Genomic DNA, 12,288 nt, shown 5'->3' with positions numbered 1-12,288 from the left:
TGGCTATAAACCATGAAAATGTATCCGTGTTCCCATGCATCCTGGAAAACCTGGAATTTTGCAGTGCAGTTTTCCAGTCATGGAAAATTAGAAAAATACCTAAATGTCCTGGAAAATATATTAGTTTAATAAAACTGTTTGTTGACTACGTAGACTGAATCACTGAATCCAGTCTGAAAAATGGCTTTAGCTATAAAACAAGGAATGTCACAGAATTTTACATATTTGAGAAGTTTTTATGTTTGAATGCACAATTAATCAAATTAAAATCAGCACATGTCCTAATGTGATTATTAAACTGCAAAAGGCTGAGAAGTAAATAAATATAATCTGCATGTAGGGTTGGCACTTTTGATGTTTGTAAAATACTGTACACTATCTGTAGAGTTCTTGAAGTTGGGGGGTGATTGCTGTCTGACGTTTTCAGACGGTGGTCCCTTACCACACCATCCACAGTTTTTTTTTTTTTAATTTTTTTTTTATGTTTTAGCACAATATGTGGACCAGCGCATTCAGATTCCATCACATATAAAGGTTAAATGGACTACCTAGAACAATTTTGCCGCAACGCCATCAGACCAGCTTAAATATGGGACAAATTTCATCTTTACGTATGGGTTGATCCTGTATTTATTGGGATGGGTGGCAACCCTATCTGCAGGTGCTGCGTGCTTCAGTGCATATGAAGCTGGCCGCTCATGCACTGAAATCATAAGCATCTAGCGTGTCCTGTGTGTGTAGTAGATGACAGAGAGCAGAGCGCTCTGAACATACAGTACAAACTATATATTTATTTAATTAAATCTCAGCTTTTTGTCTTTTAATAATCACACTAGGCCATTCAGCAAACTGCTTATCTGGAGGTTAGAAACTACTGTCAAAAACACACAGAAGCGTCAAAATAAAAGCTTGATTGAACTGAATGTGTGAAATGTGGAAAAAAAAATAAGGCAACAATTAGCACTGTCAAAATTAATGTATGAGATTCATTTAAAATGTTTATTGCGTTCATTTTTCTTTAATGTGATTATTGCATTACCAATTTTCACATTAGATTTGGAAATTTTTTTCAGCTCTGTGTGAGCTTTGAACACTGGTTGGAATAGGGACGAACCTTTGCGACGTACGCACAACAGCGATTCAGTGTCAACAATCAAGTGATGGAGAAAAGACCTCATAATGCAAAATTTTTGAACAAAGCAAACCCATGAGAAAGTTTTGCTGGCACTGAGTTTTGCATTGACGCTCTGACGTGAATCATGTGAATGCGGCCAAAGTACTAAATAGTTTCCGATGCTGCTTCACGATTGCTGCAGCAAAGTGGATATCTACATAGCGTGTCGCCTGATTAATATATTTATACTGCAGAAGGCTTTGACTGGGAAATATTAATAAAGTTTTATTGTTACATATTGTTTTGTTTTTTTCCTAAGATGGAAATAAATGCATTTTGACAAGAAAAGAAGTATATATATATATAGTCAAATTTCAACACTTTCAAAATCTACGATTATGCGAGTTTAACTCTGAAAAATTGTGATTAATCATGATTCAATATTTTAATCAACTGACAGCACTAACAATATATTACTACTGTATAGTAATGTTTGCTGTAATTATAATAATAACATCAAAGGAATATCTCATCTGATGTTCTGTTGTGCAGCACATTTGGCAAAAATAACTCCAGTGTTGTTTCGGATCGTGCTGTGAGGATTTTAAATAAAAGCACTTCACTTGATAAAAATAATGTTATGTTGAAAAATGTATTAAAATAATTATATTTATATAACACCATTTTGAAAATAAAATGTAATGAAACTGTTGAATATGGAATTCAGAAAAAACAGCCATCCAATAACTACAATATACATCATGACCTCTTGTGTGTTTTTGCTTAAATATTACACCCGTTGGGCATATAAAATGTCCTTGATAATTGTGCCTTGGAAAGGATGGGAAGTGCGTGTGTGTCTGCATTTGTTTTTTACGATTCTCTCTCTCTCTCTCTCTCTCTCTCTCTCTCTCTATGCATTTGTCACAATCACACACACACTGGTGTTTTGATGAAGGCTGCACCATCTCCAAAAAAAAAACAATCCCCAACGACACCCGTCACTTCTGGCACGCCGGTTGCCATGGTAACCCCTGCTTCCTCAAACACTCCAGGGACTCCTGCAACCCCGACGTCAACATCACCGTCTGGAATTCCGAAACGTAACACAGGTCTGCATTAGTCTATTCCTATGACAGTTCTTTAGCTACTAACCCTTTTTGTTCATTTTCTTTCATTTATCTGTTGTTTATAAATGTATTTTTATGATCAGGTTATTTTCTTTGTATTCTAATGTTTTCTCAGATTAAGAGAATTTGATTAATCCAGCTTCTGGTTTATAAGATGGTCATTTATGGTCACCATTAGATGGTCCAAGCTGGTCTTGAATGGATAGTTTATCAGTTAGTGCTGGTAGGTTCAAGGTTGGCCAGGTTGACCATCTTGGTGAAGCTTTTTATATCTGGTTAGCCACTTTGGACCAGCTAAAGACCAGCTGCAACATTTTAAAAACTAGGTTGACAATCATAAGCTGATATGATAAGCAGTTTTTCCAGCAGACCTGTCTTTTTTTGTGAGAATTGGCAAAGTCTTTTTCCCGTTCTCTAGCACGGAAGCAGTTCCCTAAGAGGAAGCTGGAAAGCAGGAGTGATGGAGAGGGAACAAAAGAGGAGGAGAAGGAGGTAAATGTGCAGGAGAGTAAGAGAGCTCGAGCGGAGGACACACCTGACCAGACAGGTGAGATGAGCAGTTCTCAGTACACGTATGAATCCTCTCACACACTAAATGATCTATGATCCTGTATTTACCCTTACATTTATTTTCTCTCTTCAATATAGAGAATGAGAAAGAGAAGATGGAGGTGGAAGAGAAGAGTGAAGATGGAAAGACTGCAGTGGAAGAACAGAAAGAGGACAAAGCGAAAACTAGTGTAGTTGTGGATGTGCATATAAACAAAGAGACGGAAGAAGACAGTGGTAACAACAATGACGGTCCAGAGAAAAAGATAAATGGAGAGAGTGAGAAGAAAGAGAAAATAGATGACAAGAAAGAAAAGGAAGACAGCAGTCCTGAAAGAAAGGTGAAAAAAGTGAGAGACTCAGACGAGGAGGGATCAGCCAAGAAAAAACCCATCAGCAGTTTCTTTGGTAGTTATTTTTTCATTCATTTTCTCTTTCTTTTCCTCTGTCTTTTATTTAAAGGAATAATTTGACCCCAAATTTCTTCTGTGGAAAACATAAGGCGAATTTTTTTTAAGAGTATCCTGGCTGCTCTTGTCCATTTTGAAAGTGCTCAAAAATGGCAAAAACAAAAAAAAGTTTTTTATTGGAACTACATTCATTACACTGAAATATAGTGCATGAGTCATATTACATTTACATTTAGTCTTTTAGCAGACACTTTTATCCAAAGCGACTTACAAATGAGTAAGTAACTTCTCACAGCCAGTGGCTGGAGAAGTATAGAAGCTAGCGTATTAGGGCTGCACAATTTGTACAAAAACTCATATTGCGATTTATGATTTGAAGTGCAATATGATAAAAAAAAAAAAAAAAATAGAAGACTAGGGGTATTCAATTAAAGTTCCAAGAGGTCCGGTCTCTACATTTCCTTCCCAGCAAAGGCCCGGACAATAACTTGCGTGGTGTCACTAGTTAGTATACTGTAGCTATGAAATGACATAAGGGATGCTTAATCAATTTTATGAAATAGTTATCATAAATGTACAAGTTGGCAGCAATAGTACTTTGTAAAAGAAAAAAATCATAAAGTCAAAACAGTCTCTTCAAAATTAGGCAAGGTTGATGACATTGGGGCACCAGAGACAAAGCCAAAGTTGTGGGGTTTGGGGAATATTCTACCAAAAATTTAAATATTTCAATTAGTTCATCAACCGAGTGCACTTTGATATGAATATTAAAAGATAAAATCAACTGTTTATTTTGATGCTGAATGACTGTAGTCCAGTATTTGTGTTTGAATATTTTTAGATACCTAAGGGACATAGCAGGCCTTTTGACTAAAGAAAGATACATTATGGGGGTTCAGGGGTACCCCCTGAGAGAAAATGTGGAAAAATGTAAAAGTCTGAATGGACCATTTTTATATTTTCCTTAAAGTGAAAATCTGCTGTTGTGGCTTCTGCCGTCTTTGTGCAGAATCAATTTCAAAGTCTTGGGGTTTTGATGCCAGAAGATAGACTTTATTATCAGAGATAGCAAAGCCGAGTCAGTCTGCAGGGGAACTCCAGTAAATGGGTTCCTTCCCACTTATATATGATCTACCAAGGCATGGCCAATACATTCCATACATGTCACCATTATACATCGTCCTATTCTTTGACTCCAGTCCGTTTATTTTAAGAAGTGGACAGGAGCCACCTGTGGAGGAACTTCACCATATTTTTTACTCAGCAGTCATGAGAGCAGTTTTACCCTATGTGAGCACATTCCATTCCTATACAGGCTGGTTCATACACACACACACACACACACACTAAAATTCATGCTTAACCTTCAGAAATAATTGTAGAATAAAATGGCTATATTTACATTGATTATACTTGATTAATTTATACTCAACTTGATAAAAATATTCTACACTACCAACAACATAAAATGTACATCGCAGTAGTAAAGCTTACAATACTGTTAGCTGAAGTTAAGTAAGCCAATAAATGGAATATAAATATCAAATAATGGAAACATTTTCATGAGAACTCCACTACATTACTAGTAATATCAAATATCTGGTTGTTGGGGGCCTGGGTAGCACAGTGGTAAAATACGCTGGCTACCACCGCTGGAGTTCGCTAGTTCGAATCCCAGGGCGTGCTGAGTGACTCCAGCCAGGTCTCCTAAGCAACCAAATTGGACCGGTTGCTAGGGAGGGTAGTTACATGGGGTAACCTCCTTGTGGTCGCTATAATGTGGTTCGTTCTCGGTGGGGTGTGTGGTGAGTTGAGCGCAGATGCCGCGGTAGGTGGCGTGAAGCCTCCACACGCGCTATGTCTCCGTGGCAACGCGCTCAACAAGCCACATGATAAGATGCGTGGGTTGATGGTCTCAGACACAGAGGCAACTGGGATTCATCCTCCGCCACCCGGATTGAGGCGAATCACTACGCGACCACGAGGACTTAAAAGCACACTGGGAATTGGGCATTCCAAATTGGGTGAAAAGGGGGAAAAAATCCCCCCCAAAAAAATTCTGGTTGTTTTTCCTTGCCGTCTATGCCAGAGATGATGACATCTTTGATTAATTTTCACAAAAATAATCTGTTTGTGAAAGACTTTAAACATGCTAATCATAATAAAAGCAATTTTAGATGGAAAAAATTAAATTGTTTAAAGGCGCTCTGGAAGCACGTTGTCCTGTCACAAACCTGGTTTTGCTGAACGGTCCGATTCATTTCAGAAACATGAAGTTCACTTTGCTTCATTCTTGTTTTCTGCAGTGTGTTTTTGCGAAAGATGCCAGTATCTATATTGCTGCTCACTGTATTTTTCTGCTACAGCCTAATGCACACTATTTGATAGGACGCAGAAGTCATCACAAGACTAATTTGCATAAATGCAAGCGATTGGATGGGCTGGTGTTTCTTCACCACTGCTAGAGACAGAGAGGGGCTGCGCTGCACTTGGTAAACAGTACTCAGTCGATCATGTTTGAAAGCTGTCTGAAATTAATTTATTGACTTCGATATCGTTAAGTTTGGTGCTGTTCGGTCCGTATTGACCTTTTGCTGGGTCCGGACACAAAATTATTATATTAAGCTTTTATAATACAATCTAGCAATTTTATTTTGCAGAAAACTGCAGGAACACCTTCTGGTTGTAGAAAAGTTCACATATTGTTCATTAGGTCATGATATTTAGTAATGTTAACAAATAGGATCTTTTTGTTAAGTCTTACCAGTATTATTGACATCCCAAATTGAGACAATTGGCATTGGACAATAGGGGTCCAACTAACGATTATTTTGATAATCGATTAATCTAACAATTATTCGGTGATTATTGCAATGATTAATCATTAGCTCTTAACCAATTATTCAGCTTGTGCCCCGACTTAAAAGGTTGTATTAAACGTGCTTACTAACAATAAAGAGGACAAAATCATCTTTTAAAAATACCTCTAAATGACATTCACTGAATTGAAGGAAAAAAAAAATACTTATTATTAAGTTTAATTCAGTAAACAATTCACTGCAAAACAAATCCTATTTTTATCAAGTGTTTTTGTCTTGTTTCCATTTAAAATTGTCTAAAAATCCTTAAAACAAGACACATTTACTTGAAGTAACATATAAGATATTTAGACTTGCTTTAAGAGAATGTGTCAAATATGTGTATTTTGTATATGAGTATTTTTTTTTTTTTTTTCCACTTCGTTATGCTTCTGTGGGTGCAGTAAAGACAAAATATACTTATATTCAAGATCTATTCTCTAAAAGCAAGTCTAAATATCTTATATGCTGCTTCTCGGGTGAATGCATCTTTTTTTAAAAGGTTTTTTAGATATTTTAAAATTTGTATTTTTAACATTATATTTAGCATTCTCAGATAACAATTTTTGCTTCTGCAGTATAGCTGCTAAAGAAATGTACGTTGTTTTAAAGGAGTTTTAGATATTTATATTGGAAAACAAGCCATAACAAATCAAAAACACATTAGAAAATAAGTAAATAACAAGCCAAATCAAAAACGTATTTTGTTGCAGTGTATAATGGGGCGAAGACAACCCTCTCTCACCTTTCTTTTCACGTCAATCCATCTTTAACTCACAAAAAAACAATCTCTCTCTTATTAATAAAGCTGCGTATTGCCAATTTTCTTCACAATAAGAAATGCACAGTGACACATATATTATGATTAAATAAATCACGAGCCATCACGTTATAATCTAGCTGCATTAAGCGTACGCGCTCGAGGGATGAGCGTCCCCGCAACAGTGCGCATCAGCCAGATGCAGTTTTAATCTCTCCCCCTTAGATCAGGACATTCGCGCAACTCGTAGAAGAGGCACTGACTGCACATAGAAATGCCAGTTTTGGAGTTTGTAGTTATTTACATGATCTGCTTCCGTATTATTTGAACTTTAATAAAGGATGCATTAAATATAACTGCATTAAAGATGCCGGGGTGTTTCCTTTAAAGACACTCGACACGCAAGTTTTGCTTCAGCGGAGCGGCAGCTCCAGCTCCACTTATTCCACAACGAGAGTGCTTCTGTATTTACTTATTTTGTATTTTTGCATTATAATCCCTCATACTTTGATCTACATCACCTGAAACTGTTTGGAAAGTTTAGAGTGTATCTGGACTGTGAGATGTGTAATTCTTCCTCTCCTCATTCAGGCGCGAACTGCAGTGCTGCTCTCGCGCGTCATCGTTATAGTTTAATGTGATTTCGTGTTACGTTAAATGACATCAAATGACTACTTGACAACAACAATTGTCGACAATTTTAGTTTTGTTGACGTTGTCGATAATGTCGACTAATCATTTCAGCCCTATTGGACAATCACTGTGCCTTCTAATCTGAAGTGTTGACCCTCTTGTTTCAGTTAGTTCTGTATACTGAAAGCCTTGTCAACTGACGGCCCATTTTATGTTTTCAAATATATTACGAAGTGAATTTTGTAATACACAAAGCTACTATTTTTTTTTTTTGTAATTTGCCTTTTTTATTTTTGCACTGCTGCCTCTGGGATACATGAATACAGAAAAAAAAAAAAATTGCACACAATCTTTTTTTTTTTTTTATACTCAATTTTTGTTTTTGCCCTGCTGCATCTGGGACTTAAGAACCCAGACATCAAGGATGAAACTTGTTTTTGTCTGGCACCAAAAAAATTTTTTGTTGCACTATATGTATTATTTTCTTTGCCCTTCTGTAGCTGAAACCTTCACAGCTTCATCCACTTTAGGGCCCAAAGATCAGCCCCATAGGCGATGATGGACCAGGTTATGGGGCTGGTCATTACGGATCTCAAAGAACTTCTGAGCCTGCCTCCCCACATGGATGACCGCTCACTTTTGTCTTATGCCACCTGCTCGGGACCTAATGGAATAAATTAAATGAAATGCACTTTATTGACCCTGAAGGGAAATTTGTCTTGGACTCATGGTGCGTACACGTACACAATGACTTGTCGTTTCTATCCAGTCATAAATAAGGAACAATACATAGTTGAACAATAATAAGACCTAAACCATCTCACAGTATTAATAACCAAAATGCATTATAAAGCATCGCAAAACAATAAAAGCTTTAAAGATAAAAATGATTAAACTTTATACAGGTCCATCAGTAAACTATGAATCCTTATCCATCCACAACTGGTATACCTCATAAGTATATGTATATTACACCCACTTATTATTTAACATTTTAATAAAAAACAAAAAAAGGGTAAAGGGTCTGATTTTCGATTTGAAGGGAGGACCATTCACTTGTATCTGGTGCCATCTGCTCAGGATCTGATGCAATGGCATCACTTCTGTTCAAAGTGATGTCCAGCATCTGATTCTTCATGTGAGAAGAGGGCACTTCTCTGTGCTGCAAGTCAGGCAGTGTCATTCCAATGCTGGTAAGTAATTTGGTAGCAATGTGAGGTACTGCCATTTCAGTGCTCTCCTGCCAAGTCTCTTCAATGATGACATAATGGGGCAGAGCTGTCCTGGTGCTCACGTTTGTCTTTCTTCTCCACACTTCTGGACAGCGTGATACTCAAGTCAGTTGCTAGGTTGTTCATTTTGATCTTACTCTCCCACTGCCAGGCCGGCAGATGCCCTCCCTTTCTCTCTGGCTGACGCGCAACTGGACACTCCACATTACTTTGCCACTGACACGCCACCAGGCACGCTGCCTTTCTCTCAGGCTGATACTCCACCGGACACTCCACCTTTCTCTGCCACTGATGCGCCACCGGATGCTCTGCCTTTCTCTCCACCTTTCTCTCAGGCTGATGCTCCACCGGGCACTCCACCTTTGTCAGCCTCTTACGCGCCACCGGACGTTCCAACGGAAACCCCTCCTTTTTCTCTGTCTGATGCACCCACTTTCTCTCCAGCTGACCTTCCACCTTTCGCTCGGCCAGACGCTTCTTGATGTTGCTCTTTCTACTACTCTGCGAAGTGGAATAGTGCTTGTCCCACATTATTTTCATCTGCCGACCCAGGAGGTCCTCGCCAATCAGCGCAGGAAAAGAGCAACCAGGATATTCTAAAAGAAAATCACCTTCTTAGCTCTAATGAAGAAAATAGGTCATACTGGTTTTAATCAACTTGAGGTTAGGTCATTTATGGGACTGAACCATTCTTTTTCCTTAATCTCTTGTAGCCCCTAGAAAAGCAGCAGTAAAACTGGAAAAAGAGGAGAGAAATGAAGGAGAGAAAAAGAAAGCTGGAGAGACTGCTGGCATCACTGAACAGAAAGACAAGAAAAGGTTAAAGATTTCAAATGTTTCATTTCAAATTAGGTTAAACTGACTTAGAATATTTTACTTAAAGAGATAATTTTGGAAGGTGTGTGTTTTTCGTGTGTGACATCATGCGTTTTTTCCTTCTGTACAGCGAAAAGGGGGTGGAGTCTGCAGTCCAGAGCCAGTACGATCCCTCGAGAGCGAATTACCATCCCATTGACAATGCCTGCTGGAAGAAGGGCCAGAAGTAAAGCCTGCTTTTTATTAGATCTTCAATTCTGTAGTTAGAAGAACAAGAACATTCAATGGAAATGATTAATCCAGTAAAACAGTGAAGTTCAGATTGACGCTTTCTTTGTACAAGTTCATTGTTTGATATTTTTGTTTTTTAGAGTGCCATATTTGGCTGTCGCTCGCACCTTTGAGAAGATCGAAGAAGATTCAGGCAGGTATGAAGCCCAACATTATTCTATATTTGTCTTGTGTTTTTGCTGTTGTCTACTAATCCAAAATCAGTTTTAGAGGTTTTATTAAAAATGGATCTGAAACAAAAACTGAGGTCAACAGTTCTTCAATTTTGTGTGGCTAGCAAATAAATTTTAGTCTTGGTCCTTTTCTTTTTTTTTTATCCAGACTGAAAAACATCGAAACGCTCTCCAACTTTCTGCGCTCTGTTATTCTGCTCTCTCCAGGTAAATGTGTGTGTGTGTGTGTGTGTTGTTCCACTTTAATACCACCAATGATTTGGTATGCAGAGGTATAAATACCACCTTGTAAAGAAAACATCTGTTGTGACCTGTGCTTCTCTTCAACTTTTTGCTCAATACAAATGTTACCGTCGGAAGTTTATTTCGGGTGCCTAAATCTTTTTTTTCTTCAGAACTCCATGTCGCAGCAATTTCCCCCAACCATATAATAAAACACAATAAAATATAACAATTTTATTCCGTCATCACGTGAAGAAATTTATTTTGAAATTGATCTTTTTTTAATAAAAATAATGTAATGTACAATTTCATGGCTGGTTAGAAATTAGTATGTTTTCTTAATTCACCCACCATTGACAGGTGTGGCAAAGTTGATTGTGTGTTGAGGTTGACCTGTGTGTCATTTCTGTGTGTCATTCATTCTCTCCCTCCTCCTCTGAAGTATGAATGTTTTCCAGCTGAGTATTTAATCTGTTGTCCGTCTGTTGTTTGTTTAGATGACCTGTTGTGCTGTGTATACCTGTGCCTGAACCAGCTTGGCCCTGCGTATCAGGGTCTGGAGCTGGGCATCGGAGAGACCATCCTGATGAAAGCTGTTGCTCAAGCAACAGGTGTGTGGAACACATGTACACATATTTTTGTGCTCCTTGTTGTGATTTAACATTCTTGCACTGTCTCTGTCTCACCCCTGAACTGTTGCCAGGACGACAGCTCGACAAAATCAAGGCGGAGGCTCAGGAGAAAGGCGACCTTGGATTGGTCGCAGAAAGTTCTCGCAGCAACCAGAGAATGATGTTTGCGCCGGTCAATCTGACAGCAGGGGGCGTGTTCAACAAACTGAAGGAGATTGCTAACATGAGTGGAAACTCTGTGAGTACATAAAAAAATAACGTCTTAAAGGAATAGATCACGCAAAAATTATAATTCTCTTATAATTTACTCACCCTCATGCCTTATGACTCGTATGACTTTCTTCTGCAGAACACAAAGATATTTTTATGGAGATACGATGTGAATATACAGTATCTGTACAGTGCAAGTCAATGGGGTCCAACACTTTCAAGCTTCATAAAGGCAGTATAAAGGTAATCCATACAACTCGAGTGGTTTAATCCATGTCTTTTGAAGCTATACTATCAGTTTTGGGTGAGAAACGGACAAAAATGTAACCCCTTCGCTATAAATATTGACATTGCTGTCTCCTAGGCATGATCATGATTTGAAGCTCGATTACACTTCCTTGCGCTTGACGGATGCGCATGTGTCAAGCTTGAGGAAGTGTAATCAAGCTTCAAATTATGGTTGCCAGGGACACTGCAGATGTCAAGATTTATAGAGAAAAAAGAGTTACATTCTTTTGTATGTTTCTCACCCAAAACTGATCGTATCACTTCAGATGACATGGATTAAACCACTCGAGTTGTATGGATTACCTTTATGCTTATTTGATGTCCTTTTTGGAGCTTGAAATTGTTGGACCCCATTGACTTGCATTGCATGGATATATTCACATCATATCTCCATCAAAATGTCTTTGTGTTCCGCAGAAGAAAGTAAGTCATGCGAGTTTGAGACGGCACGAGGGTGAGTAAATTATAAGAGAATTATCACTTTTGTGTGACCTATTCCTTTAATAGAGTTCACATATATGGGTAGTTGATTCATAACATGCCAATTATTTAATCACCATCAAGATATTTAGTACAATTTATGTGAATGTTTAAGTAAAAGTGTATATTTTAGATCCTGTAACTGGTCATAATTTCTATCAAACCATATTTAAATGACCATTTTGCCTTCATTAGTTCATTTTAAAAAGCTGCGTGCATAATTCTTAATTTAAGAATTAGAAAAATGCTGTTTAAGATGCAGTATAGAATGTCACACCGCAGGACATGTCAACAACCCATTTATATCCTATGACAGTTATCTATTTATCTTATATTTTCGATAAAAAATAATCTCAGTCTCCCTCTCTCTCTGTCTTTCTCTGTCAGGCAATGAATAAAAAGATTGACATAATTAAAGGCCTATTTGTAGCATGCCGTTTTTCCGAGGCCCGATACATCGTGCGGTAAGACTTCTTAATTTTGACCTATG

The 12,288-nt window shown here is 37.9% G+C and overlaps 1 protein-coding gene across 1 annotated transcript in view; it reads left to right on the top strand.

The window, feature by feature from the left end:
* The window catches only part of LOC127442776 (DNA ligase 1-like), a 29,224-nt gene that overhangs the window by 2,385 nt on the left and 14,551 nt on the right, over positions 1-12,288 (top strand). Inside the window, exons 4-13 of the mRNA XM_051700954.1 lie at positions 2,073-2,226; positions 2,663-2,791; positions 2,893-3,201; positions 9,400-9,505; positions 9,633-9,728; positions 9,874-9,930; positions 10,115-10,173; positions 10,686-10,799; positions 10,892-11,058; positions 12,186-12,262. Coding sequence (XP_051556914.1) covers positions 2,073-2,226; positions 2,663-2,791; positions 2,893-3,201; positions 9,400-9,505; positions 9,633-9,728; positions 9,874-9,930; positions 10,115-10,173; positions 10,686-10,799; positions 10,892-11,058; positions 12,186-12,262 — 1,268 coding nt within the window. The remainder of the gene's footprint in view (positions 1-2,072; positions 2,227-2,662; positions 2,792-2,892; positions 3,202-9,399; positions 9,506-9,632; positions 9,729-9,873; positions 9,931-10,114; positions 10,174-10,685; positions 10,800-10,891; positions 11,059-12,185; positions 12,263-12,288) is intronic.

Source organism: Myxocyprinus asiaticus, chromosome 6, assembly GCF_019703515.2.
Source record: "Myxocyprinus asiaticus isolate MX2 ecotype Aquarium Trade chromosome 6, UBuf_Myxa_2, whole genome shotgun sequence".
NCBI lineage: Eukaryota > Metazoa > Chordata > Actinopteri > Cypriniformes > Catostomidae > Myxocyprinus > Myxocyprinus asiaticus.
This window is presented reverse-complemented; position numbering and strand designations above follow the sequence as displayed.